Source organism: Corylus avellana, chromosome ca11 (assembly GCF_901000735.1).
Source record: "Corylus avellana chromosome ca11, CavTom2PMs-1.0".
Classification (NCBI taxonomy): Eukaryota; Viridiplantae; Streptophyta; class Magnoliopsida; order Fagales; family Betulaceae; genus Corylus; species Corylus avellana.
This window is the reverse complement of record NC_081551.1, coordinates 21,115,774-21,142,106: the sequence shown is the minus strand read 5'-3', so window position 1 is coordinate 21,142,106 and position 26,333 is coordinate 21,115,774. Positions and strand designations below refer to the sequence as shown.

The 26,333-nt window shown below is 36.5% G+C and overlaps 4 protein-coding genes across 5 annotated transcripts; 2 read left to right on the top strand and 2 right to left on the bottom strand.

The window, feature by feature from the left end:
* Positions 1–516: 516 nt before the first annotated feature.
* On the top strand, positions 517–2,942 carry LOC132166788 (uncharacterized). Of its 2 annotated transcripts, none has more exons than XM_059577675.1 (4): positions 517–606; positions 1,069–1,309; positions 1,414–1,466; positions 2,499–2,942. In XM_059577675.1, the coding sequence occupies exons 1-4, from the start codon at positions 564–566 to the stop codon at positions 2,798–2,800; spliced, it is 639 nt and encodes a 212-aa protein (XP_059433658.1). In that variant the 5' UTR covers positions 517–563; the 3' UTR covers positions 2,801–2,942. The 2 variants fall into 2 exon arrangements, with proteins under 2 accessions (XP_059433658.1, XP_059433657.1); XM_059577674.1 differs by having other exon boundaries at positions 1,066–1,309.
* A 3,445-nt stretch (positions 2,943–6,387) lies between these two features.
* On the top strand, positions 6,388–11,441 carry LOC132166641 (BTB/POZ domain and ankyrin repeat-containing protein NPR1). Its single transcript, XM_059577489.1, has 4 exons — positions 6,388–7,157; positions 7,912–8,659; positions 10,210–10,404; positions 10,985–11,441. The coding sequence occupies exons 1-4, from the start codon at positions 6,609–6,611 to the stop codon at positions 11,254–11,256; spliced, it is 1,764 nt and encodes a 587-aa protein (XP_059433472.1). The 5' UTR covers positions 6,388–6,608; the 3' UTR covers positions 11,257–11,441.
* A 1,301-nt stretch (positions 11,442–12,742) lies between these two features.
* LOC132165730 (heat shock factor protein HSF30-like) lies at positions 12,743–14,923 on the bottom strand. Its single transcript, XM_059576405.1, has 2 exons — positions 14,282–14,923; positions 12,743–13,885 (listed from the first exon to the last, which is right to left on the bottom strand). Exons 1-2 carry the CDS (start codon positions 14,825–14,827, stop codon positions 13,055–13,057), a joined length of 1,377 nt encoding a protein of 458 aa, XP_059432388.1. The 5' UTR covers positions 14,828–14,923; the 3' UTR covers positions 12,743–13,054.
* Positions 14,924–23,066: 8,143 nt separating this feature from the next.
* Positions 23,067–25,135, bottom strand: LOC132165729 (heat stress transcription factor A-2-like). Its single transcript, XM_059576404.1, has 2 exons — positions 24,457–25,135; positions 23,067–23,995 (listed from the first exon to the last, which is right to left on the bottom strand). The coding sequence occupies exons 1-2, from the start codon at positions 25,018–25,020 to the stop codon at positions 23,276–23,278; spliced, it is 1,284 nt and encodes a 427-aa protein (XP_059432387.1). The 5' UTR covers positions 25,021–25,135; the 3' UTR covers positions 23,067–23,275.
* Between the last annotated feature and the right edge of the window lie 1,198 nt (positions 25,136–26,333).

The window sequence follows — 26,333 nt, the reverse complement described above, 5'->3', positions numbered from 1 at the left end:
TAATTTCATGTTGGGTAGGTTACATACCCTTATTTGTAGGACTAGGCAAAATGGCCGCTTGTCACCTTAATGATGATAATGCCCTTCGTAAAAAAATGGAAATTACTGACATTTCAACTATAGAAGAAAATAAGATTTTCTCTAGTTATTATATTTGAAAGGCATTTTTGATTCAATATATATATATATATAAAGACAAAAATATCATTCAAATATAAAGAATTGGATGCATCTAGTTCCCGATAGACGAGCTAGTAGGCGGAAATGCCTTTATTGACCCCGAAAGCCTACTTGTCCAGAATTAAATGAAAAGCTCTTAAGCGGTGACACCTGGCCGAATGCAAGGTTCACAAAACTTTATACTTGCAGCTGATCCAACCCGCGATGCTGGAGTGGGCCAAAAGCTGCTTTGTCCAATCTGGCATACGGATGATATCAATCCCACGTGTTGATTGGCAATTTGGTACTCTATATATATTCTTGGCGTCCTCGGACTGCTTTGATTCGACGCATACTTCCATAACATCCTACGCAAGCCTGAACCTCTGTGCCCACGAACTCAGATGGCCGAATCCAAACCCGACCCAACAACACAATCTCTCTCAGGTACCATTTTTTTTTTCTCATTCTCATACTGTTCCTTGTGCTGGGCTTGATTTTCTCGGGGTTGGAAATGAAAATCTGGAACGTTAGGCGAAATGGGGATCCGTGTTTGGTTGTGTTGAATATCCCATGTTTGCCTAATTTACACTTTTTATTGAATCAAATTGTGCATATATGTTTCTTTAACTGGTTTATTTTAGTCTGTCTTTAATGGGTTTTCTTTCTCAAATCCTTTCATGATTGATTATAGTAGTAAAGTTTGGAAGCAAGAATAGGGGTGGCATACGCGAACCGGTGTTTGTAAACAAAATGAAAGTATCGGTTTGAGGGTTCATTTGAAAATTTGAAAAAATCTAAGTTGAAAGAAAAGGTGGAAGTACAATTTTAAACGCCAAACGGTAATTTTATCAAAGATTTACATGTCATACACATGTAGGAATTTGTCTTATCTTTGTTTGGTAGCAGATAAAGAAGTAAAAGCACCGAATTTGTTTGAAAGAGCAAAGGAAGAGATTGAAGCAATTTTGCACTCTGAGAAATCTCCTCATCACCACAAGGAAACTCATGGCAAGCGAAATGACATAGATGAGAACACCCCATTAGACGATGTTAGAGCTCCAAATGTGTTTGAGAGAGCAAAAGAGGAGTTTGAGGCTCTCGTTGAAGCCATCCATCCCAAGAAAGAGTCTCCAAACCATGAAAGAAGGTTAGAATTCACTAGTTCTCAATGGGATTAAAATCAAGGAGTTAAGATTAGATTTTCGACATGCTTTGATTGCTTTCTCAGTGTTTTTTGATATTTAATTGCAGGGATGAAACTACAAAGACACAGTCCAAGCAGAGTGAAGCAGATTCTCTATCAGGTAAAATCTTTTTTGAAATGTTGTTTACACTGTACAAGTTAATGTGACAAGGTCAGTATAGAAAGCAGATTCATGGCTTTGCCATTTTTATGGTTTTTTGTTCTGTAATTGTTTGCTTGGCATTCCTTAGTTTCTCATTCTTTCAAATTTGCCATTATCATTTTGCAAAGCCTTTTCTCTAGACACCGTAGTTGATGGAAATTGATGTGAAAAAAAAAGAAAGAATATTTGGTATAATAAAGTGAAAAAGTGGTATGGACAAGTAAAAAAGTTTTGTTTTGTAGTAATTTTTTTTATTTGAATAATAATAAAAGGTGAATGATGTGATATAAAAAGTGAAAAAATTTAAAATGTTTTGATGTTGATTTTTTTTTTTTTAAAAAAAAAAATTGTTATTTAATCTCATCTCCCAAACCGAAAAAATTGAAAAAGTGAAAAAAGTAAAAAAAAATTACATTTAATCTGATCTCCCAAACTTACATCCCATTTACACTTCGACCTCTACACTTATGACTCGCTGCAACTTGAACATTGTGAGTTGCACCGTGGGTCAAATTTAGTTGTTATTTGGATGGAAAACATTTCACGTAACTACCACTTGCATTTCCGTTATTTTGAAGTTACCAATTTACCTTTACTGTGAAACTGCACAGTTTTTTTTTTCTTTAAACATTTTTCTTTGGCAAGTACAAAGGTTTCACCTTTTGTCAATTGTTATAATTAATGAATTACTTTGCACAAAAAATTCAAGTTTCATCGTATTAATTTTTTTTCATGTCCAAGAAATTTATGTTGATTTCTTTTTTTCTTTCCATACACATTGTATACCAACAGCTCGAGGTGGTCACTGTTTCTGTTTCTATTCTATGAATACTTTGCTGCTCTCATTAATAGGAATTATCAGACTATTTCTACCATTCTTTATATTCAGCAATGATCCAACCATGTCTTCTTAATTGGCTTCATATTGTTTGTGTAAAGACTTCAAAGCCTTCACCTAGTCTTCTTAATTGGATGCTTTTATATTGGCAGAGAACAACGTTAAGGAGCCCAATTTTATTGACAGAACTAAGAAAAAGATTGAAGCAATTACACACCATCATCATAAAGAAACTCATGGAAATATTGATGAGAAAACCCCAATATATGATGTGAAAGCTCCAAATGTTTTTGAAAGAGCAAAAGAAGAAATTGAAGCTGTTATTGAATCAGTTCATCCAAAGAAAGAAAGAGGAGATTCTGTTTCGTCACCACATAAAGAAGGTGGATTCGGGTTCTCTATTGGAAGAACATTGGAAAAAGTTTGCTCTCGTCAGGATAGTGTGAGAGATTAATGGTGAATTATGGCAAACTTTTTGGTTCTACTTGTTTTCTTTTTATTTACAGACCATGTTGTATAAATCTTGTGCGATTGGGTTATTTTTATTTTGTTCTTTTCTATTTCTTCGAAGATTATAGACAAATACAAATACATTATAGACATGAATCATGCTTTTAAGCCGTTTTCACTGCTCATTCCCTCATTCAAAGACATGAATTTATTGTTTGCATTCTCATTGTTGAATTCGTTTCATTCTTAGAATGTATTTCTACTGAATTTTTCTGGATTTTCTTTGTCAAATTGTTTGAGTAAATATTCATATCGATTTGGTTTTAGAAAAGAGTGCTAGTAGTGTGTATTGGACACCTATTTTGGTTTGTTTTTCTGGTTGGACAACTGTACACCATGCTACAGTATAATACTCTTGTACAGAAAGATGCGAAGGACTGCTTTTGTATCAAAAGAGCACCTCTTTTTTTTTTTTTTTTTTTTTCAATAAATACACAAGAATGGGTGCGCACTGCGAGTTGACACATCTCCTAATCTTTGAGGCAATCCAGCTGTGGAAGAGTTGGAGTTAACGTTGCTGGTGGATGTCTGAAATGGCAGCAGTTAAATGACAGTCCACTGTGAGGCAGGGGTTGTTGATTGCAAGGATAACCACAAACAAGGGAGTCTCCTTCCAAATGAAGACGTTTTTGTGTACTTGTGGCTTGTGAGGCTGGCAGGTTCATTGCCAGCAAGGCTGTTTGGGCTTCTTCTGAGTCAACTTCCTGCTGAGGTAGGCGTTTGGCGTAGGCTGCAAACATGTCGCCTTCATCATTACTCAGGACAACGGCGGCTACGGTAAAGGAAGGCCTGTCTAGGGACGGAGGTAGAGTTTAGTATGAATAGAGACTAAGAGCCAATAAATTGTATTCTTAGGGACCAATATGCCAAAAAAAAAGAAAAAAGAAAAAAGCCCTTATAATTTTTTATTTTTTATTATTATTATTTTTTCTTGTGAGTTGGTAGGGGTGTAAAAACCGATTACCGGTTAGGATAACCGGGTACCAACTGGTAATCGGTCGGTTATACAATAACCTAGTAACCGGTTCCAGTTCCAGTTTCAGTTTTTTAAAATAAAAAACCGAGTACTCTGATTTCGGTTCCCTATTTTGGCTAATAATCAAGAACCGAAACCAAATTTACACCCCTATGAGTTGAGGGGTGGCCATGACCTATATGGGCCACCCCCTTCATTCGCCCTTGCCTACTCCAATTATTATGTCAAAATTACCTTTGAAGTGATCAAGGGGTTTCAATCTTCGGGCCTTGAGGTGGTCAATCTCAACTCTCAAGGCATCTTTGTGGGCCCAAAAGGATTTTTTTGGCTTCCTTCAAGATGGTGGGAATATCGAATTAGGATCCTCTCTGGTTCAAATGAACGTGAAAAATATTCAGTTAATTATATTGGAGGAGTGTTTTTGTCTAATCAAAAATTAAAAAAATAAAAATACCCATCAAATATAACTAATTAGATACTCTCCCATTCATCTCAAACAAAATTCCAAACATGCATTAAATAGAAGATAGATAAACCACTCCACGCATGCGTGGTCAGTTTTGCAAGTTGCAACCGGCAGTCACTTTCAAATACGTACGTACATTTAAAGTAGATTACTTTAAATTTCCTAACTCGTCTCTAAGTTTATCTACTCATATTTTATTATAAAAAGAATACGTGAAATTTCAAGTATTTTCCACTTGCAAGTTGCAGCCATATTAATATTCAATTTGTTTAGACAAGCAAAAGAGAAAACAAATGTGTTAGGTGACGGTTAATGAAAGGGCCATTAATGATTAACCTCTTAGATTTTTTCCCTTATAACTACCCACCAACTTACAAAATGAATCTGTTTATTATAAATAGATTTGTTGTTTCCAACTTTGCTGGACCTCAATGGTTATTTGAAAGAACATGGAAAAGTTATTTTATGGTCTAATTGGAGTTCTAAAACAATTATTTTTCTCTTGAAAATGATTTTCAGTGTATTGCTTCTTTGGAAATGAGCGACGGTTGTCAACTTCTGGTGAAGGTCTGATAATTTGATAATGAGAAGTTCAAAAGTCAAAAAATAGTTTACGATTTTAAAAAGATAAATTATTTGACGGAAATTAAAAGAAAAACTGTTTTATTTACTTTCAAACTTCTGGAAGGTAAAAAAAAAAAAAAGAAGTTAAAAGAGTAATTTCCTTTGATCTATTTATCTATACGTCTTCAGCTTGGTAGGCCGGGGAATGGGATGGCAAATTGACAACGATAACTGGGTGAAGGCAATGACAAAACGCGAAAACGGCTTCGACGGGAATTCAGCTACAGGCCCTCTCACTTATAACCGTTTTACGACACGTCGGATTTAAGAAGTATATTATTATTTTTTTCTCCATCTGGTGCTAGCCGGGTAAAGTGACGTCCCGGCAGTACAGGGTCAAGGTTAGTGGGCCATAGCTTTTGGATAAAAGTCTCATCCTCTACCGTGATATTTTATTTTGGACCGTCCATCATAAATGAAATTCCAGATCAAATAAGAAATTAAAGATTTATTTATTTTTTTTTATTTTTTAAGTGGTGGTATGGTGGATTTTGAGGAAGGGTGATTATGCGGTTAATGGTTAAAACTGCTAATTGTAGCATTTTAAGCGGTTAGTACATTTTACTAAACCGCTTTCGTTAACTGCTTTTTTGAGCTTTCTTTTTTAGCCAAATTCGAAAATTAAGCTTTTTTGGGTTCACTTTAATTTTTTATTTTTTATTTTTTGCATTTTGGTCCAATTTTCAGTTTTGGGCTTATTTTGCATTTATATATATATATATATATATATATATATATATATGGCGGTTAGTGGTTTTCAAAAACCCACTAACCACTAACTGCTTTTAAAAGTGGTTAGTGCAATTAGCAGTTAAAGTGATTAATAAAAATCGCATAAACACTCCTAATTTTGAGATCGCCACTACCTCAAAATGGTGGTTCCGAGATAGTCACACCACCTTTAGAGCCATTGAAAGTAGGGACGGAAGAATATAGGGGGGAGGGGGGGAACACAAGGAATTTTTTATTACTTTTTTAAGGTTAAAAAAATAAATTTTACCTTATAATTTTTTTTTTTTGCCCATTGTCACCAACCCACTATTTTTTTTTTTTTTTTGGCTCATAGCTCCTACCCATACAAATCTCTACCTCCATCACTGATTGGAAGGTGGTCGCGATTACTCCTAAGCTGATTTTCACCGCCATTTTTATTTTGTTGTTATGATTTAGACCGTTCATTTAATCATAATCTTTTAATGAACAATTCAAAATCAAAAATCATCCATAAGTAGAATTAAACTTATGAAACAATATTATGAAAAAAAAAGAAGATATTATTTCTTCCAAATTTACTCATTTTTTTGAGAGTTGAAGCAAAATAACGGTCCTGATTAGTGATGTACGGACGAAAATCCCAGTTTTTCTGACCTTACATTGGATTTTGGAATATGACACAAAAACGGCAAGTCGTATATTTTACATACAAAAGTCTCCAACTAATTTTCACTTCGTCACCCATCTTCTCTCAGCCGACTCTCGCTTCTGACTTTCTCTCTCGCTCTCTGCAAATTCACGCCAAAAATTCATGGCTTTTCGTCTCAGACGCCAAACATAGTCTAGATTCCCTCTATTTCCCTGCAAATCAATCACTCTGATTCTCCCACTTTTCGTTTATCCAAAGATCTCTCTCTATCAATATCAATGCCTTTCCATTTCACATAGTCTCTCTCTGTCTCTGTATGTGTGATGGATAATAGATTCGGTTTCTCGGATTCGAACGAACTCAGCAATAGCAGCAGCATATGCTCCGTGGCGACTAACGCCGAAACCCTCTCCTCCGAGCCATCACCGGCTCCGGATATCTCTGCCCTTCGCCGACTCTCTGAGAATCTCGAATCGATCTTCGTCTCGCCCGGCTCGGACCACTTCGCCGACGCCAAGATCGTCCTCAGTAGTACTACTACTAATGGCCGCGAAGTCCCAATACACCGTTGCATTCTCGCGGCGAGGAGTCCTTTCTTCAAGAGCTTGTTCTCCGGTTCCTCTCCGGCGGCGAAATGCGGCGAGTTCGAACTTAAGGAGCTAGCGAGAGATTACGAGGTCGGGTTCGATGCGCTAGAGGCGGTCTTGGCTTATCTGTACAGTGGCAAGGTGAAGCCTCTGCCTAAAGATGTATGCGTTTGCGTTGACGAAGATTGCCCCCACGAGGCATGCAGGCCCGCCGTGGATTTCATGGTCGAGGTGCTCTATGCCTCGTTCACATTCCAGATTTCTGAGCTGATAGCTCTTTATCAGGTAAGAGTAGCACTAGCACACGCTAACAGCTTGAATATTTGTGATCAAAGCAGGAATTTTAACCAAATAGTTTATTTGAATGTTTCACATAGCACCCCAGGTTGAAAGCCTTCAATTTCTTAGAATTGTGGGATTAATGAAAAGACTGATATTTGTCTGAAATCCTTGAAACATGTAGAGCCACCGATTAGTAATTAGCTGAATGCAAAAATTGCTAGCAAGCCATTTCTGAGAGGATTGTTTATGGCTTTTAGACTAATGGACTGTGAAGCATTCAGCTTAATCAAGGTATGGCTGGGCGGTGATGTTGTTGTTGTTGGGTCTGTGTCCTGTGCTATGACTTTGGCATAAATGTGATATACATACCTAGAATTCTCTTATTGGTGATCATGTTCCCACCAAAAAGGGCCGCCAAGTTCTTACTAACTCATGCCCCAATTGTCTCGGTTATATTGTTGGGTTCTCTTGTGTGTTGTTTTAATGCAGGTAGCACCTCGCTTTTGGACTTTCTCTTCCCTCAGATTGATGCATCTAGTAAATTTATTCCGTTTCCTTATTACTTTTAACATTACAACTATAAATTTGAATGTTCTAGATTCTTATCACTTTTATAACATGAGACATGGTTAGGTTATGCTTATAGTTACTGCTAATAGGAAATAATTGCTGCTTCAGTTTTCCGCATTTTTTATCCCTATGGGTATTATGTTTTGATTCTTTTCTGAATATTTTGTTAACTTGTCTTTGATTGTAGAGGCAACTACTAGGCATTCTTGAAAAGGTTGCAATAGATGACATTTTGGTGGTTCTATCTGTTGCAAACATGTGTGGTAAAGCATGTGAAAGATTGCTGGCAGGGTGTATTGAGATTATTGTCAAATCTGATGTTGACATTGTTACTCTTGATAAAGCCCTTCCCCAACATATTGTCAAACAAATCATGGATTCACGAAAGGAACTTGGCTTGTACACGCTTGAAAGCAATAGTTTTCCAGATAAACATGTAAAGAGAATACATAGGGCCCTGGACTCGGATGACGTTGAATTAGTCAGAATGCTACTAAAAGAGGGTCATACTAATCTAGATGATGCATTTGCTCTCCACTATGCGGTGGCATACTGTGATGCAAAGACCACAACCGAGCTTCTTGATTTTGCTCTTGCTGATGTTAACCATAGGAATTTGAGGGGCTACACCGTGTTGCATGTTGCTGCGATGAGGAAAGAACCTAAGATCATAGTATCCCTCCTAACAAAGGGAGCCAGACCAACGGATCTTACATCGGATGGTAGAAAAGCAATTCAGATCTCAAAGCGGCTCACGAAGGCCATGGACTATTATAAGTCCACTGAGCAAGGAAAAGCTTCTCCCAAGGATCGGTTATGTATAGAGATATTGGAGCAAGCAGAAAGAAGAGATCCATTGCTAGGAGAGGCTTCTCATTCTCTTGCTATGGCTGGCGATGATCTCCGTATGAAATTGTTGTACCTTGAAAATAGAGGTTAGTTGCCCATTTGGTCCAAATTTCTGCTTTATTGTCATTTGTGTTCCTTAGCTGTTCATAGTCTTTTTTCTTCAAATATATCTACAGTTCAGCATAGAAGATTTAACTTGGTGTCTTTTATACTTTCATTTCTTCTTTTTAGTTTGAACTTCCTTTCTTTGTTCTAGAAAATCGTCAAGAAGCTTGGTGTTTTTATATCCCTTGGTTTTGCATGTGATACATCAGACACATTGTTGCAGTTCCAGCTGATCTATTATAAGTTTGCAAGACAATTTTCCGTAGCCTCTACGAGATGGTAGTAATGAGCATAAAAAAGATAGTTTTTTAAAGGCTTTTACTGGGGGGCATAAAATGCATGTACTCTTTAAACATCGTAATCGTCCAACCAGCCATTCACAGTCAATAATAAATCTTGATTCCTATCAGTTAGCTGAAGCAGAGTTCTGGTTGTTTAGATAGAGAATAAAATTTTCTTGACATGAATGGGAGGACTTACCTTGTTTTCAACTCCAATGGGAGTAGTAATTTACTATTATTTTTCTCTGCCAGGTTTGGTTAAGGTAATATGTATCAGGAATTGGCTACTGCTTCTCCATCTTGATAATCTTTGAAAGTAAACTCTTACACTTGATAATAATTATTTTCAGAGCATTAACAGGACAGAGTTATGGCACTAAAATATTTCCATGTTTTGTGCTAACATAGTCTTTCTGTTAAACCTTTTTCTGTAGCCCGTTAAACCTTTTTTATTCCTTTCGAAATTATATGTGAAAGACATAGTTGTTGTTTTTTCCTGTTTCTTGGTATTAAATAGTTCTCCACATATGCATCTTATGCTATTTTATGTTGGTCTTGATGACTCTTTCATCAACAGTTTATTGGTATTACGTTTAAATGATTTAAGAAACCATGTCTTTCTGTTAGAAAGAAATGCTTAATTTTAATGTACTTAACGGCATTGTGTGATGATAGTCACCCGTATGTGTTATCTTTATAGTATAAGATACAACTAGTTACTTGTAGTGTGATTTGAAGGAGGCAGAGCATTTGTCATATTGAGCTTGTGATATGTATAACCATTGGATTTTTTAGGGATGCAATAACTGGTATCCAGGTGCTTATACAAGGGTGTGTTTCTTTTGAAGAACATGCAGCTGCTGTTTAGGGATTCTTGCCTTCATTCCAATTCTTTGCTTCCTTCATTCCATTTATCACCTTCCTATTTCTTTGTGATAAATCTGCTAGTTGAAGTAAGGCAAAATATTACCACCATTCCTGTACTATTTTTGTTGTCTTCACCCCAGGCTAGCTGAAAGATATTAGAATTTCAATAGAAAATTTGGAGGATTGTTCGTATATTTACTATCATGACACCAGAGACTGAGATTTTTTTTTTCTTCTTTTTATTTAGAGCTACCTAGTAGCGAATGATCCCTTGAATCATTACAGTATTCTGGTTGTTATAAAGAGGCTCTTGGTTAAATCCATAATCTGTTGTTTGAAGCAGTTTATCATGATTATGGTATTTATTGATTAATTCTTAACAGTTGGACTGGCAAAACTTCTATTCCCCATGGAAGCAAAAGTTGCAATGGATATTGCCCAAGTTGATGGCACTTCTGAGTTTCCATTGGGCATGAAGTCTAAGAGTAACGCCCAGAGAACAACTGTTGACTTAAATGAGGCGCCTTTCAGAATCCAAGAGGAGCATCTGCATAGGATGAGAGCACTCTCTAAAACTGGTAATGGTTCCTCACATAAATACATGCACCTCCAATAATTATATCTTTTGTTTCATTTTAACATCAAAAGATTTGTTAAATCAGCCCTTGCAAAAACTCACCTGGATGGACGGGTTTTCTAGGCTGATGTGCCCTTTCATATTGGAACTTTACAAGATTTATATTTTCTAGATGTTATATTTGAAATAAATTTGTGAGATTGTTAGCTTTCTGTCATTAATTATAATGTTTCTTACAAAATTTCTAATCTAATTTAAATTTCGCCTTTAGGAATCAATTTCTTAAAGGATGCTATGGTTTCCTAATCTTCCCTCACAAAAGAAGTACCTAATTTTTATTTTTTGCTAAACCAAATACATGCCACTTCTGAACGATGGCAGAGAACCAATATCTTGAGATTTCTTTTTTCATTTTCATTTTTGTCTTTAAAGATGAATCTCATAGAAGTTTTATATTCATTGCTATCCTTTTTTCTGTCCTTCATACAAGGGATAACCTCTTGTCGAGTCTCTAAGGTATATGGAAGCAGAAAAATTATATTGCTTAATGTGCCTGATTTTCTCTTCCTTAATATGAGCAGTGGAGCTTGGAAAACGCTTCTTCCCTCGTTGCTCAGAAGTCCTTAATAAGATAATGGATGCTGACGATATATCACAACTGGCATACTTGGGGAATGACAGTGCAGAGGAGAGACACTTGAAGAAACAAAGGTATATGGAACTCCAAGAAGTTCTAAATAAGGCGTTCAATGAAGATAAGCAGGAGTTTGGTAGGTGTGCTATGTCATCCTCGGCATCTTCCACATCCAGAGGGATGGTGAAGCCTAATGGTAAGCACACCATCAACAAATAAATAGTCAGATAAAAAGATGCAAAATACCTCTTTTTTCTTCTTGGTTTCTCATCTCCTTTTTTTTTTTTTTTTCCCCTCGTTTCTGTGTCATATGTGTATGTATTAAATTGATTATAGGCAGAGGGGGACTGTGATTGTTATCATTGTTATCTACTTATCTTAATTGCATTACAGATTTGGAGTGATGACATGGCTTGCCTTCTTCCTTCTTTGCTTTTTTCTTTCAGTATTGCGATGGGACGTGATCACGTAAGGCAGCCCCATACGAGAGCTTGTCCGAGCACTTGCCCGAATAGATGGGGCTTGGACAAACTTTCATATGGACTGTCTTATTGCACAGGATTAAGATTCCGAATTATATGTAATTTGGCTTTGAATGTAACGTGGGTACCAATTTTTTTCTATTCGAGTCTAGAATTTTTAGGAGAGATCAATCTCCTTTATCTTTTGGTCTGCTTATTGTTGGTTAGAAAAGTTCCAGCAAGGTCTAGATTTGGCACTAGTCAAAGAGCTCATTTCCAGACTTTTCTTTAAGCCCGTATTTGCTTCTTTAGGCAACAATCTAAATCCCACTTTAAGTCACATCTTGCACTTTACCAAGAGACCCACCAACTATATCAAATACAGGAGTGCTTTTGTCGCCAAACGTGGCGCCATTTTGAGCACAGATGGATTTGCTTGAACTTTCTGGTGAAGATAGGCTTTGTTTGGCGAAGTTTTTTCCTTACCCACCGTAGTTAATGGAGATTTATGTGAAAAAAAAAAAAGAAAAAAGAATATTAAGTATAAAAAAGTAAAAAAAAATTGTTTTGTAGTTTTTTTTTTTTAATTTGAATAATAATAAAAAGTGAATAATATGATATAAAAAGTAAAAAAAGTTAAAATGTTTTGATGTTGATTTTTTTGAAAAATGATCATAAACAGTAACAAATGACTTTTATCAAGAATAGCTCACGGATTCAGCTGACATTGCAAATTAAGTAGTGGATTGGAATATTGCATATTAGGTTATAGATTTAGAGGTAAGCGTAATTTTCCTAAAAATAATTAAGTGAATATTATTTGTCAACAGACTTAAGCAGGTAAGCGTCTTTAATCCAATATTGCATATGTAGCATCACAATAGCCACAGGAGTGACGTTGGTGCCCCTAATTATCAAAGCAAGGGACTCCTTTTTGGTGAAAATAAACTTCTCATCTTAGACTGTTTAGTCATTAGATTAACTCTTTAAAAGAAAAAAAATAATAATAATAAATTTTACTGATACATGATTTCAACTAAACATAAAAATCTACTAAATAACATTACTTCATTAAAACCTCTGCTAAATACTATTTTAAATGAAAATAAATAATAAATTATAAAACCGAGATTGGAACTCATAATTTCAGCTCTATACCGTGTCAAATTAACATTTATTCCAAAAAATTACACAGAAAGAAATTAATAAATTTAATAATTTAACAGGAAGCTTCTAACACCATGTATCCAATCTAAGGTATTTATGTTATAAGTCAGACCAAGCTGTGCAATCGTGGTTCAGCAGTAAGAATTTTTACAAGAGAAAGGAGCACACAACATATTAAAAAAAAAAAAAAAAAAAAGTAGATAGAAAATATGAACATGTGTGATAAACGATCATGCCACTGCCGCCTCTGTGCTCAATGGATTAGGAGACCCGTCTTTATCCTTGAGCTCCTCTTCGCGATTGAAGCAGCAATGGCCTCTAATTAAACATACTCCTGCAGCCTGCCTATGTACCTGTATATATAATATTATCACAAAACTCAAAACTGATCAAAGCATCGCCCCAATACAACTAGTTGGCTCCACCAGTCCACTCACAAATCCACCCCAGTAATCTGGTGGCTTGGCAATCAAATCCTCCAACTCCGAATAGAATTTAGAGTCATTCAGAGCCAACTCTTCGTCGATAATGGAGTTGTCCGCCAGCAGTTTCTCCGACATGACATGGTAAACAGACGGCATGTCTGGGCTAGTGCCGACTTCAGGCATCACATTGACCTTCCGATCCTGCAGAGGACTGCACAGCACGTCGTCCATGGGAGCTGGAAAGGGTGTTTGTATCGGGCGGATATCCGCCGCCTCTTGCAAGATTTCAGAGAGATCGGATAGGTTGATTGTCATCTCTCCGTGAGGTAATTGGCTTCTGCCATTCACAGTGTTGGTGGTGTCAATGGCCTCATGAGGCAATCTACGTCTCTTGCCATACTCAAACCCATCAAGCTCTCTCTTTTGCTTTCTCTTCTGGATTAATTGCTGCACACAGCTGGGGCTTTTGACGACTTTGGTGAGGAAAAGAAGCATCTGTTGATGCCGACATTCTGCGCCTCGAATGCGATCTTCGACGGCAGTCATCTGATTCTGTGAGTCCTCTTGCTGCTGTCTCAGCTTCAGGATTTCCACTTTCAACACATTGTGATCCTTCTTCAGACTCTCAAGCTCTGCCTCCAACCCGGCCGGTTTTGTCAAATTGACACTCACCACTCCTTGCTGCTGCTTGCTGAACCGGCTTCTCCTCTTGATGTTCTTCAGCAAATGCTTCTTCCCTCTCTGAAACCCTTCGTTTGCAAACTTCCATTTATCCGTGTCAATCTTCTTGAAACCCTTCACCCATTTCACACCACCAAAACCCCATCAACATTAACACAACAAAGAGCAAACTTGTAAGCACAGTAAACTTCAAAATTTCTAGCAAGGAACCAATGACACAATCTTTCAAGCCTACGCAAAGAAATATAAAAACTTTAAAGCAATTTTACCACGTATTCCAATAAGAAAACCATTCAATGGTTAGAATATACATTACAAATTATCAAATTAAAATTCCATTTAACATTATTTCAAGGTTTAAAAGCCCAGAATAAATGGTGATTTAACACCAACCAACCGACTTCAAAAGTTCAGCAAGGACAACCATTACAGAAACCAACAAACCCTGTTGAAATCGTTTCATTAAAGAAGAAACAAAATCAAAACTTGGTTTTAGAAAACATTACTCACATAAGTATTGAGCTGTCGAATGAAGCTGGAGAAGTTCCTGTGCTTGAAATACTGAGGAAGCAGCTCTTGAGCGAACACATGCTCGTCCCACACCGTGAAGCTGTCCCGGGTCTCACTCCACGACACCACTCTATCGGTCTCCGGGTCCTCAACCATCTCGAATATCTTCTTCAGAAACGGCGGCGGACCCGGCTCTTGCAGCCCCTCCATCGGCTTCGGCACCGCCTCCGAAGACGACGAAGACGAAGGTCCATTCCCACCACCGCCACCGCCACCAGAACCATTTCCAATCTCTTCAGCACCCACTTCATCCTCTTCTTCTTCTTTTATATGTGCCACCTGGATGGCCTCAACGGTGTCATTTGATTCACAGGCCTGGTTTCTCGGTGCGGTGGATGAAGATGAAGAAGAGGACCTACCATCAAACGGCGCCGTTCTTTCTTCCTCTTCCTCCTCTTCTTCTTCTACTACTTCTACTTTTACTGTGACTTGTTCTTTCATTGGCTTCTTCCCACCCTCACCTTCGCTTTCAGTGACCATTATCATCAGTCTGCCAAAAATGGCGCTCGCTCTGTGAGAGAGAGAGAGAGAGATTGTTTTTACAGTGACAGAGAGCGACCGATTTGTCAGAAAGGCGAGAGAGTGCTGCCTCTTGGCGTATGAGTCTATTTTGAGGAAGTGGGTGGATCGCCACGTTTCACTGCTTTTGAAGTTTTTGCCATTTGTAGCTATTATGTGGACCGGACCTCCTGTCCCCACCTAATCCGAGCCCCTCAACTTTCTAGAAACTTCTAAATGACCCCTCTTTCTTTTCTTTATTATATTTGTGCAGCGCCAGGATCTCCAAGCAAAAATAGGGGACTGTCTAACCATGGCCCAAGGCCATGGGGACCCATCTATTCTCGTAAAGGCCTTTAATCTCGTGATGGAATCGTACCCGTTGGATTTTTTTACTTTCCTTTCTGATTGTTTACAAGCGTTGTGCATAGACTACGAGGTATGAATTTGTTCCTAGGGTTTTGATTTACGTAATTTATTTCCTGACATTACTCACATTTATATTTGTGATAAATCAAATATTTCACTAAAAGAAAATTATTTATTATATAACATCTACATTATTTTGCCATATTTATTCTCGTCTTGTGATGAAAAAGTAGTTAAATCATCGATTATTTTAAATTTTATAAAAAATAGTATATTTAATTATTTAATTAATATATTAATACCTTTTAATTAAGAGTTCAAATTCTCTCTTAATAAATAAGATTTAGCAAGTAAAATATTTAATAAAAATAATAAGTAAATTGTAGTTTTTTAAATTTTAATTTAATAAAAAATTGATAAATTTAATCATTTAAATAATACTTTAACAAAATTTAAATTCCACTCAAGTTTTCAATTAGTGTCAATGTGCAAAGGTTAAGAAAGTCGCCGTTACAAAAAATTTGGTCATTAGTGACAAAACTTTATATCACATAATTAAATTTATTAGAATTAATAAAAAAAAATATAATACTAAAAAATTAAATAAAATTGGTTAAAATTATCATATAAGCTTTATAAAATTATTCTGAGATAAAAATATAATATATAAATTACTTTTATTATATACTTTATCATTAGGTTAAGAAATACTAAGAGAGATCTTAGTTTTAATTAAAATTAAATTTGTTAAAATTAAGATATGTGTTTTTTTTTTTTTTTTTTTAATGTCATGAGATACGTGTTCCAATTCCCATTAAAAACAACTTAATTGTCTTTAATGATGACGATCGACCGTGAACTTGAGCGGTTGCGGCGCCGGCAATAATTAATCGCCATTGCGCGGAACGACGCCTGGCGTTCAACTTCATTCTTTTGATTTTATCTCCACGGAAGCAAGTAAGGATTTGAAGCGTTGGATCTTCTCGTGACAATTTGGAACGGTCAAGATGATGCGGTTACTCGGTCTCGGGCTTTTGTCGGTTCCTCATCTGCATGGACGCCACGCGTCATGCTTAAATCCATCCAAGCGTTCGACTGCCCTTTGCAAGTAATGCTTGGCGCCCAAGGAAAAAATCCGGGGGAAATCCGGAGTTGCTGACATCAGCCCATTTATTATTAAAAAAAAAAAAACAAAATGGAGACTAAAAAAATATGCTAGGCCGGTTCCTTCTCTTTTTCTCCAGCCGCTTCTCTCCCTTTCTCCGTCATCAACCGGTTCTCTCCCTCACTCCCTCTCTCTCTCTCTCTCTCTCTCCCTCTTTCTTTCTTTCTTTCTTTCTCAGACGCATCTCTCCATCTCTCCCTCTCGCTCTCTCTCCAGTGCTCTGAGCACTATTATCTGGTGACGGTGACGACGAAGACGCACGCCGGCGGGGTTGTCTCCGGTGGGGGTTTTCTTGCTCAGCAAACGCCGGCGATTTGACTCCGGCTCCAGCGCTCTCAACAGATCCGGCGGTTGGGCTCCGACAACGGCGGTTTGGTTCCTGCCAGGTGAGACCAACTTCAACTTCAACGGCGGTGACCAATCACCACCGCCGACAAGCGGAGGCGTCAAATGCGAATATTTGAATGTGATACATTCGACACATTGCTGCGGTTGCAGCTGATCTATTCTAAGTTTGCAAGACAATTTTCCGTAGCCTCTACGAGATGGTAATAATGAGCACAAAAAGATAGTTTTTTTAAAAGGCTTTTACTGGGTGGCGGGGCATAAAATGCATGTACTAGTCTTTAAGCAATATCGTAATCATCCAACCAGCCATTCACAGTCGATAATAAATCTTGATTCCTATCAGTTAGCTGAGGCAGAGTTCTGGTTGTTTAGATAGAGAATAAAATTTTCTTGACATGAATGAGAGGACAATTCCCCTGTTTTCAACTCCAATGGGAGTAGTAATCTTTGAAAGGAAACTCTTACACTTTGATAATATTAATTTTCAGAGCATTAGCAGGACAGAGTTATTGAACTGAAATATTTCCACGTTTTTTGCCAACATAGTCTTTCGGCTAACCTTTTTCTGTAGCCCGTTAAACCATTTTTATTCCTCTGGAAGTTATATGTGAAAGACATAGTTGTTGCTTTTTCTTGTTTCTTGGTATTATATATATACTTCTCCACATATTGTGGCATCTTATGCTATTCCATGTTGGTCTTGATGACTCTTTCATCAAAAGTTTATTGGTATTACGTTTAAATGATTTAAGAAAACATGTCTTTCTGTTGGAAAGAAATGCTTAATTTTAATGTACTTAAAGGCATTGTGTGATGATAGTTACAAGTATGTGTTATCTTTAGAGTATAAGATACAACTAGCTAGTTACTTATAGTGTGATTCGAAGGAGGCAGAGCATTTTTCATATTGACCTTGTGATATGTATAACCATTAAATTTTTTAGGGATGTAATAACTGGCATCCAGGTGCTTATACATGGGTGTGTTTCTTTGGAGGATATGGAAGCAGAAAATTTGGAGGATTGTTTGTATAAGAATTTCAAACAACCCCAGGCTAGCTAAAAGATATTAGAATTTCAATAGAAAATTTGGAGGATTGTTTGTATATTTACTATCATGATACCAAAGAATGAGATTTTCTTTTTCTTTTTATTTAGAGCTACCTATTAGCTAATGATCCCTTGAAGCATTACATTATTCTGGTTATTATAAAGAGGCTCTTGGTTAAATCCATAATCTGTTGTTTGAAACAGTTTATCATGATTATGCTATTTATTGATTAATTCTTGACAGTGGGACTGGCAAAACTTCTATTCATCCCCATGGAAGCAAAAGTTGCAAAGCCCAAGTTGATTGTTATATGTTCTAGTTACATATGAAATTCATTTGTGAGATTGTTAGCTTTATGTCATTAATTCTAATGTTTCTTACAAAATTTCTAATCTAATTTAAATTTCGTCTTTAGGAATCAATTTCTGAAATTAAGGATGCTATGGTTTCCTAATCTTCCCTCACAAAAGAAGAAGTACCTAATATTTATTTTTTGCTGAACCAAATACAGAGAACCAATACAACATCATCTTAATTGAGATTTCTTTTTTCATTTTCATTTTTGTCTTTAAAGATGAATCTCATAGAAGTTGTATATTCATTGCTATCCTCTAAAGTATATGGAAGCAGAAAATTACATTGTTTATTGTGCCTAATTTTCTCTTCTTTAATACGAGCAGTGGAACTTGGAAGTCCTTAATAAGATAATGGATGCTGACGAGATATCGCAACGAGCATAATTGGGGAATGACAGTCCAGAGGAGAGACACTTGAAGAAACAAAGGTATATGGAACTCCAACAAGTTCTAAATAAGGCGTTCATTGAAGATAAGTAGGAGTTTGATAGGGGGGGAGCTGGCATAGACTCTCACATAAGATGCCTTAATGTACAGAATCAGATTGAGGGAACCCATTTTTTCTATTTGCGTCTAGTTTTTTTTTTTTTTTTGGGTACAGCAGAAAACAACAAACAACAGAGGAACCGAAAAAACTGAACAATAACAAATTAAGAAAGCGATAGAGACCGGAGGATCCTTTCCACTAGTAATTAGGAACCGAGAGAGAAGGAAAGGCGTAACCGGGAATGCAGGTAGAGAATTTTCTAGCTGTGGCATAACGTGCCGCATAATCGGCGTAGAAGGGTGACCTTAGTTTTCCAAAAGGAAGATGCTATGATAGAGTCAATAGTATTTGAGATAATAGAGGAAATTTGCCAATTTTGAGAAATGCTGGGCTGCTGAGAAGCCAGAATAACTTGTGAATCACCTTCCAAAAAAATTTACCATGATAGAGCGAAGCCACTAAAGATACTGCCAATTAAATTGGAAGGGTTTCTCCATAAATAGGCAAACAGGTCAAACTGACTTGAGAAATCATCTGAAGAATAGAGCACTGCTACTTGAACAGAAAAAGTATCTCTAAATCAAAATTTATTTTGAACCAATCATAGGAGGAGGGATCCATGATTCTTCTATGAAAGAAGATTGATTTTTCCATGCATGAAAATGCTCCAAAGCACTTTTGTTGATATGGGCAGAAATAGTACGAGCAGCAACATTTTTGCCATCATGAAAGGCTTTAATTCGGTAGGACCATAAGAGATCACACTCTACTCTACTGAAGCAAAACTTTGGAATTTATGATGCTCAGCAGCTGGGATGGCTAGAGACAAACTAGGAGAGAGAATCACATTTATCCAATCAACCAAACTAGGAGAGCCAATCACATGATTCACATTTATCGGATCAACCATATTTGAAAAATGATATAGTAGAGAATCCAAGGCATTTCGCATAAAGGACAATAGTTGGAGGAGTTGTACGTGAAAAATATCGCATTCAATCTAGGGGCGGACCCACCTTATCTCCTTTTATCTTTTACTTTTAGTCTGGCTTTGGACCCGGGGCGGACCCACGTTGCAAGGTAAGGGGGCCGTCTGGCAAGCTATAATTTTTTTTTTTTTTTGAGCTTCTTCTAACTATGGCAGTTTTATACTTTTATATGAAGGTCCCTGACTCCCTGCAAAGTTTTGTGTTTGGCCCACCCAACAATTTTTGTAAGGCAAAGTCAGCAGGCTTTAGAAACAAAACAAGATTTCATCTCTCAAATTTGAAGCTATCTCGGTATTCAATGCCCCTATGCATCAAAAACTGTGCTTCTGATGATTCGACAATAATGCAGTAAGATAGTAAGATTGGCTTGAATTTGTCTATAAAATAGGAAAAAAAAGAAAGAAAGTAAAGTCCAGTTAACTTATCAAACTATCACTCATAATGATAATTTACCCTCTAAATTATTAATTGCGATAATTTATCCTCCAAACTACTAAAACAATGACAATATACCCTCCAATACTAGCAAAATGACAAAATTACTCTTACACAATTTTTAATAAGACAAAAATATCCTTAAAATTTTGAAGAAAAAAAAATAAATTTTAGTATTTTTGTTTTTATTTTAGTAAGGGTAATTTCATCATTTTGTTAAAATTAGGGGTACATTGCCATTGTTTTGGTAGTTTGGGGGGTAAATTGTCACAATTGATAATTTATGGGGTAGATTATCACTAGGGTGGTAGTTTAAGGGAGTTAAAGTGGACTTCACCAAAAAAAAAAAATTGATGAGGCATGCTTTTGCTCAATCCGATTATAATGCAGTAAGATTGACTTGAAGTTGTTCATAAAAAATAAAAATAACAAAATATAATTTCACTATAACTAACTAGATATTATTCAGTTGATTTGAAATGAAGAGGATTCTGTTTTGACGAGGCCAAGGTGCTCCGTCACCATGCTTTAATGTGTTTTTTAAAATCTACTTTTAGCTAAAATTTAATTAAATTTTATAAGGGGAAAATGCCTTTTATTTTTGTGAAGTTTCATCATATTTGTAATTTGGACTCTAATGTTTAAAAATTAGCAATATACTTCAACAAAGTATCAAAAATTTGCAATGTGACCCATTTATTACCCATTTCCGTTTAGTTTGACTGAAAATTTTACGCGTATGGCGCATGTGCATTTTTGCTTTTACTTTCCAAAATTGTCTCATTTTTTTATTTTGGCAGAATTTCAAAAATACTCCCAATAAAAAAAATAAAAAATAATAAAATTGGGGCGAACGTTTTGCTTTTTTTTTTTTGGGTTATTTATTTTTATTCTTTTTCAAAATATAAGGATACTTACGTATTTTCAATAATTTTCATTAAAGAAAACAAAAATTATTGACTGATTGGTCACATTACGTATGTTTAATACTATGTTAGGGTATATTGCCAATTTTTAAACATTAGATAGAAAATTGCAAATATGGTAAAACTTTAGGAGGTAAAGTACATCCTCACCTTTATAGGTTTGTAAATTTGTGGAGTGCTTTTGGGAATAAAAAAATGAATGAAAATATAATATAGTAAAATTTAGATCGCATAGGTGATAGTTAAATTATAAAAAGTAAAGAATAGAGAGTATGCTCTTATCATGCAAGCTTCTTATGGGGAGAAACTAGAAAGTTTTATTTTCAAGCAGGTGAACCTCGGAAGTTGCTCTTTTCTTGTTTGGTGCCAACAATTTTAACAAAATGTTACAGATTCCTACTTTCCTACAATAAATTATGTTTCAACTTTCAAGATGCCATAGTATGCAACATAAATACAATAAATAATTTGTTGTCTTTAGTTTCGTGGTAATTAGAAAATGCCAGCACTCAGCAGGGTCTAGATTTGTCACTAGTCAAGAGCTCATTTCCACACGCTCTAAAACCAGCTTTAAGCTCTATTTTTTTTTGTTTTTTTAATTGAATGAGGGAAAAAGGTTACAAGAGAGGGTCATTTTCATTCATGGTTCGAATGGAAGAGAGAATAGGAGACTCTGTGGGAATACTTTCAAAAACATGATTGAAAGCAGCTCATTTAACTAAAACATGTGCCCTAAAGTTAAAACATCGAGAGATTTTTAAAGCACTCTAACTTTAAAAAGAAGATAAAGCTAAACTAATATTCGAAATATAATTAGCAAAAAACCAAGAATGAAAAATAGGCGGGTTGTTCACAGCCAATACCACAACCTTCCAAAGATAGACATCTAAGACTCAAAGAAACAGTTAAACAAACAGCGAAAAGAGCTGCAAAAGCATTACCATGCAAAACATCACCCTAAACCAACTTTAAGCTCTTATTTGCTTCTTAAAAAGGCAACAATCAAAAACTCATTTTGCTTGTATTGGGTTTTCTTGATTATGTTATTTGTTGTAACCTCTTTTGATTAGAAGTCAAAAATAAAATAAAACTCACTTTAAGTCACATCTCGCACCTGGACAAGAGATGTGGCGCGATTTTGAGCACCAGGGTCAGATGGATTTACAAGATCTTTCTAGTGAAGATAGTACTAAAAATAATCAACTAACTATTATTTGTCAAAAGACTTGAGCACCTCTAATCCAATCTAAGGTAGGTATATCAACTCTAGTATATATATATATATATAAAAGGGCACGTGTCGCTGAAATGATCGAAGAAATATTACATCACAAACCAGACTTGGATTTTCACAACACGTACAGTAGACGATTACATAAAACCCACCAAACCAACCGTTATTTACAATAAATCAGACCCTGACAATAGCCGATTCACCCCTTTTAGTTTTATGTTTTGCTCTTGTTTTTTTTTTTGTTTCCTGTAACTTTCTTAAAATAATAATAATTAGACTATAAAATGTAAAAATTTTTAGGTAAATATTAAAGAATAGAGAGGAGAAAGTGTATTTTTCAAGCAGATTGAACCTCGGAAGTTGCTAACGCGCACAAGCTGTTTCCTTGTTTGGTGACAACAATTTCAACAAAATGTTACAAATTCCTACAACACACAAATACAATAAAATAATTTGTTGTCTTTAGTTTCGGACGCTCCAGTTGGTTAGAAAGTGGTAGCAGGGTCTAGATTTCTCACTAGTCAACAGCTAGCTCATTCCCATTTCCACTCTCTAAAACCAACTTTAAGTCACATCTCTCTCGCACCTTCCTGCTGGTATTGGGTTTATAGTATTATTATGTTATCTGTTGTATGACTCTACCTTTTGATTCGTTTCTGTTAAAAAAAATAATAAAACCCACTTTAAGTCACATCTCGCACCTAGCTAGACAAGAGAACCACCAACCATATCAATAAATATATAGGAGTGCTTTAGATTTTGTTCATTAGTGTCTTTGTTTTGTTTTTAGAGGGTGCTCCAATATTCATGTCACTGAGAAAAAAGAAAAAAAAACAACAACAACAACAACATTCTTTCGTTTACTAAATGGATTAATGAGGTTTTCATATTTGTTTAGTGAATTGAACTTTTTTTATTTTGTTTACAAAAGCCGATTTTTACAAGATAGATAAAGGAGCACACAACATTATAAAAGACGAAAAAGAAAATTGAAGTAGATCGATAGGAGACCCCTCGATATCTCCACACGATTGAAAGAGGAAAAGAGCCATGGCCTGTAATACAATTCCAGTTGGCTCAATAATCAGGTGGGCTGGCAATCAAATCCTCCAACTCGGAATAGAATTTAGAGTCATCAACACCAAACTCTTGGTCGATAATGGAGTGATCCGCCAGCAGCTTGTCCGACATGACATGGTAAACAGAAGGGTTGTTGTCTTCAGGCGCCGTAACATTGAGCTGAAGTGGAGTGTCGTCCATGGGAGCTGGGAAGGGTGTTGGCAAGATTTCAGAGTGATTGATTGTCATGTCTCCCTGGGGAAATTGGTTTCTGCTGCCATTCACACTTTTGCTGGCCGCCTCACGAGGCATTAATCTACGACGTCTCTTGCCAAAGCACTCAACCGCTCTCTTTTGCTTTCTCTTCTGGATTAAATATTGCTGCATACAGATGGGGCTTTTGGCGACTAATTTGGTGAGGAAAAGAAGCATCTTTTGTTGCCTACACTCTGCGCCTCGAATGCGATCTTCCACGGCACTCATCTGGTTCTTTGACTCCTCTTGCTGCTGTCTCAGCTTCAGGATTTCTACATTCAACACATTGTGATCCTTCTTCAGACTCTCAAGCTCACTCTCCAACCCGCCCGGTTTCGCCAAATTGACACCGGTTATTATCACTTCTTGCTGCTGCTTGCTCAACCGGCTTCTCCTCTTGATGTTCTTCAGCAAATGCATCTTCCCTCTCCGAAACCCTTCGTTTGCAAACTTCCATTTATGCGTGTCAATCTTCTTGAAACCCTTCAGTACCCATTTCACACCACCAAAACCCCATCATCAACAACACAACAACCAAACTTGTAAGCACATGCAGTAAACTTCAAAATTTCTATATGTTAAATAATTAATGTTAGATTCTTCCAACAAATTAAAGGGTAAGCAAAAAAGGTCTATTTCATTGAAGATTTCATTATACACTTTGTAATTTTATTTTAATAGCAACCGACCTTAAAAGCTCAACAAGCTAGGACGGATGGATGGATCCGGATTGTATGCGGTAGTTTTCACCGCCGCAAACTACACAGACACAATAAATAAAAGAGACCCACTTGTGACGTTTTAGACTGACACCATCTACGCGGTACCGTATATGTAGAAGGCTAGAAGCCGTATCAACCATTACACAAAACAACAAACCCTTTTGAAATCTTTTCATTAAATTAATAAAAAAAACACTTGGGTTTTTAGAAAACATTACTCACGTAAGTGTTGAGCTGTCGAATGAAGCTGGAGAAGTTCTTGTGCTTGAAATACTGAGGAAGCAGCTCTTGAGCGAACACATGCTCGTCCCACACCGTGAAGCTGTCCTGGGTCTCACTCCACGACACCACTCTATCGGTCTCCGGGTCCTCCACCATCTCGAATGTCTTCTTCAGAAACGGAGGCGGACCCGGCTCTTGCAGCCCCTCCATCGGCTCCGGCTCCGGCACCGCCTCCGACGACGACGAAGACCAAGGTCCATTCCCACCAGAACCATTTCCAATCTCTTCAACACCCACTAATTCCTCCTCCTCTTCTTCTTCTTCTTCTTCTTCTTTTATATGGACCACCTGGATGACCTCAACGGTATCGTTTGATTCAAAGGCCTGGTTTCTCAGGGCAGTGGTTGAAGATGAACAAGAGGACCCACCATCAAACAGAGCCGTTCTTTCTTCTTCTTCTTCCTCCTCTGCTTCTTCTTCTTCTATTTCTTTTACTTCTACTTTTACTGTGACTTGTTCTTTCATTGGCTTCTTCCCACCCCCACCTTCACTTTCAGCGACCATTATTATCAGTCCTCGCTGAGAGAGAGATTGAGTTTATTTATACACGCTTAACAGTCACACAGAGCGATCGATTTGTCAGAAATAATTGCAGAGAGAGAGAGAGAGAGAGAGAGAGAGAGAGAGTACTGCTACCTCTGGGTCTGGGGTGTGTAAATTAACAGTGTGAGTCTATTTTGAGGAAGTGCTGCATCGCCACGTTTCACTGCTTTTGAAGTTTTTGCCATTTGTAGGCTGTAGCTATTATGTGGACCAGAGACCTCCTGTCCCCACCTAATCCGAGCCCCTCAACTTTCTGGAAACTTCTAAATGGCCCCTAATTCTTTATTATATTTGTTCAGAGCCGGGATCTTGAAGCAAAAATAGGACAGTCCAGCTTTCACCATGGTGACCAATCTAAAGCATTTCAGAGTGGGACCCGGTTAACCATTTTTTTTTTTTTAATTTATTTCCTATTCCATTACCAAGGTCGAGAACCAGTAAGAACATTCCATGTAAACTATTTAACTCTTTAAATAAAAGTTAAATTTTAAAAAATATATTAAATAATTACTTTTAAAATAAATTAAATATTAAATTTACTATTTCTTCTTTTATTTTAGTACAATATTATTATTGTTCTTAATTTTTAATATATAAACTTAAAAAATTAAATAATTTTTACTTGTTTTAAAAGTCTTATTGATTAAAGTTAAATTAAAAATAAAGTAGAAAGTTTGTAAGAGCACTCATACAAGCATCATCAAAATCATTTTTCGGTTATTTTAGTAAGGCAATTTAATGAAAATGGCTTAAATTTTCACTTTTCAAACTTACCATTTTAACCAAAATAAAATTGTGAGTGAACAGTTTACTCACCTATTAATTAAACAAATAATTTATCTCTCTCCCATTTTTACTTTTCGTTTCTCTCTCTTTTCTTTTTTTTTTTTTTTTTCCCTTTTCCTTTTCTCTATAGGCCTTTCTCCATTATCTTTTTCTTCTCTCACCCATTCAGTGTTTAGCGCCATTTCTCTCCACCATTTCGCCCCCACAAGCCACTTCCCCCACAATCTGGGTGATTTGTGGGGGCGAAATGGTATTGGGACACGTTCACTCTAACAAATCCTAACAAGGACATTGTGGATTTGGGGGCGATTTGGTTTGGGATACATTCACTCTCTCCCATGTGCATCTCACATGTTATGAAAAAAAATGGCACATGTCGTAAAAATACTCCTACCAACCTCATCAAAATAGTAATTTTGGTTTAGTGAATGAACAATACTCACTAAAGATAGTGAACGTTATTATCTTTCTATATAAGTATTGGGTTG

What these genes read in the sequence shown, in the direction of transcription:
- LOC132166788 (XM_059577674.1), top strand. Translation starts at nt 564, where the DNA reads ATGGCCGAATCCAAACCCGACCCAACAACACAATCTCTCTCAG. An exon ending in AACAACACAATCTCTCTCAG is followed by an intron (nt 607 to 1,065) that starts GTACCATTTTTT and finishes TTTGTTTGGTAG; the next exon opens with CAGATAAAGAAGTAAAAGCA. An exon ending in TGAAGCAGATTCTCTATCAG is followed by an intron (nt 1,467 to 2,498) that starts GTAAAATCTTTT and finishes TTATATTGGCAG; the next exon opens with AGAACAACGTTAAGGAGCCC.
- LOC132165729 (XM_059576404.1), bottom strand. Translation starts at nt 25,020, where the DNA reads ATGGTCGCTGAAAGTGAAGGTGGGGGTGGGAAGAAGCCAATGAAAGAA. An exon ending in TTCGACAGCTCAACACTTAC is followed by an intron (nt 23,996 to 24,456) that starts GTGAGTAATGTT and finishes TGGGTACTGAAG; the next exon opens with GGTTTCAAGAAGATTGACAC.
- LOC132166641 (XM_059577489.1), top strand. Translation starts at nt 6,609, where the DNA reads ATGGATAATAGATTCGGTTTCTCGGATTCGAACGAACTCAGCAATAGC. An exon ending in GTTGTACCTTGAAAATAGAG is followed by an intron (nt 8,660 to 10,209) that starts GTTAGTTGCCCA and finishes AATTCTTAACAG; the next exon opens with TTGGACTGGCAAAACTTCTA. An exon ending in GAGAGCACTCTCTAAAACTG is followed by an intron (nt 10,405 to 10,984) that starts GTAATGGTTCCT and finishes TAATATGAGCAG; the next exon opens with TGGAGCTTGGAAAACGCTTC.
- LOC132165730 (XM_059576405.1), bottom strand. Translation starts at nt 14,827, where the DNA reads ATGATAATGGTCACTGAAAGCGAAGGTGAGGGTGGGAAGAAGCCAATG. An exon ending in TTCGACAGCTCAATACTTAT is followed by an intron (nt 13,886 to 14,281) that starts GTGAGTAATGTT and finishes AAATGGGTGAAG; the next exon opens with GGTTTCAAGAAGATTGACAC.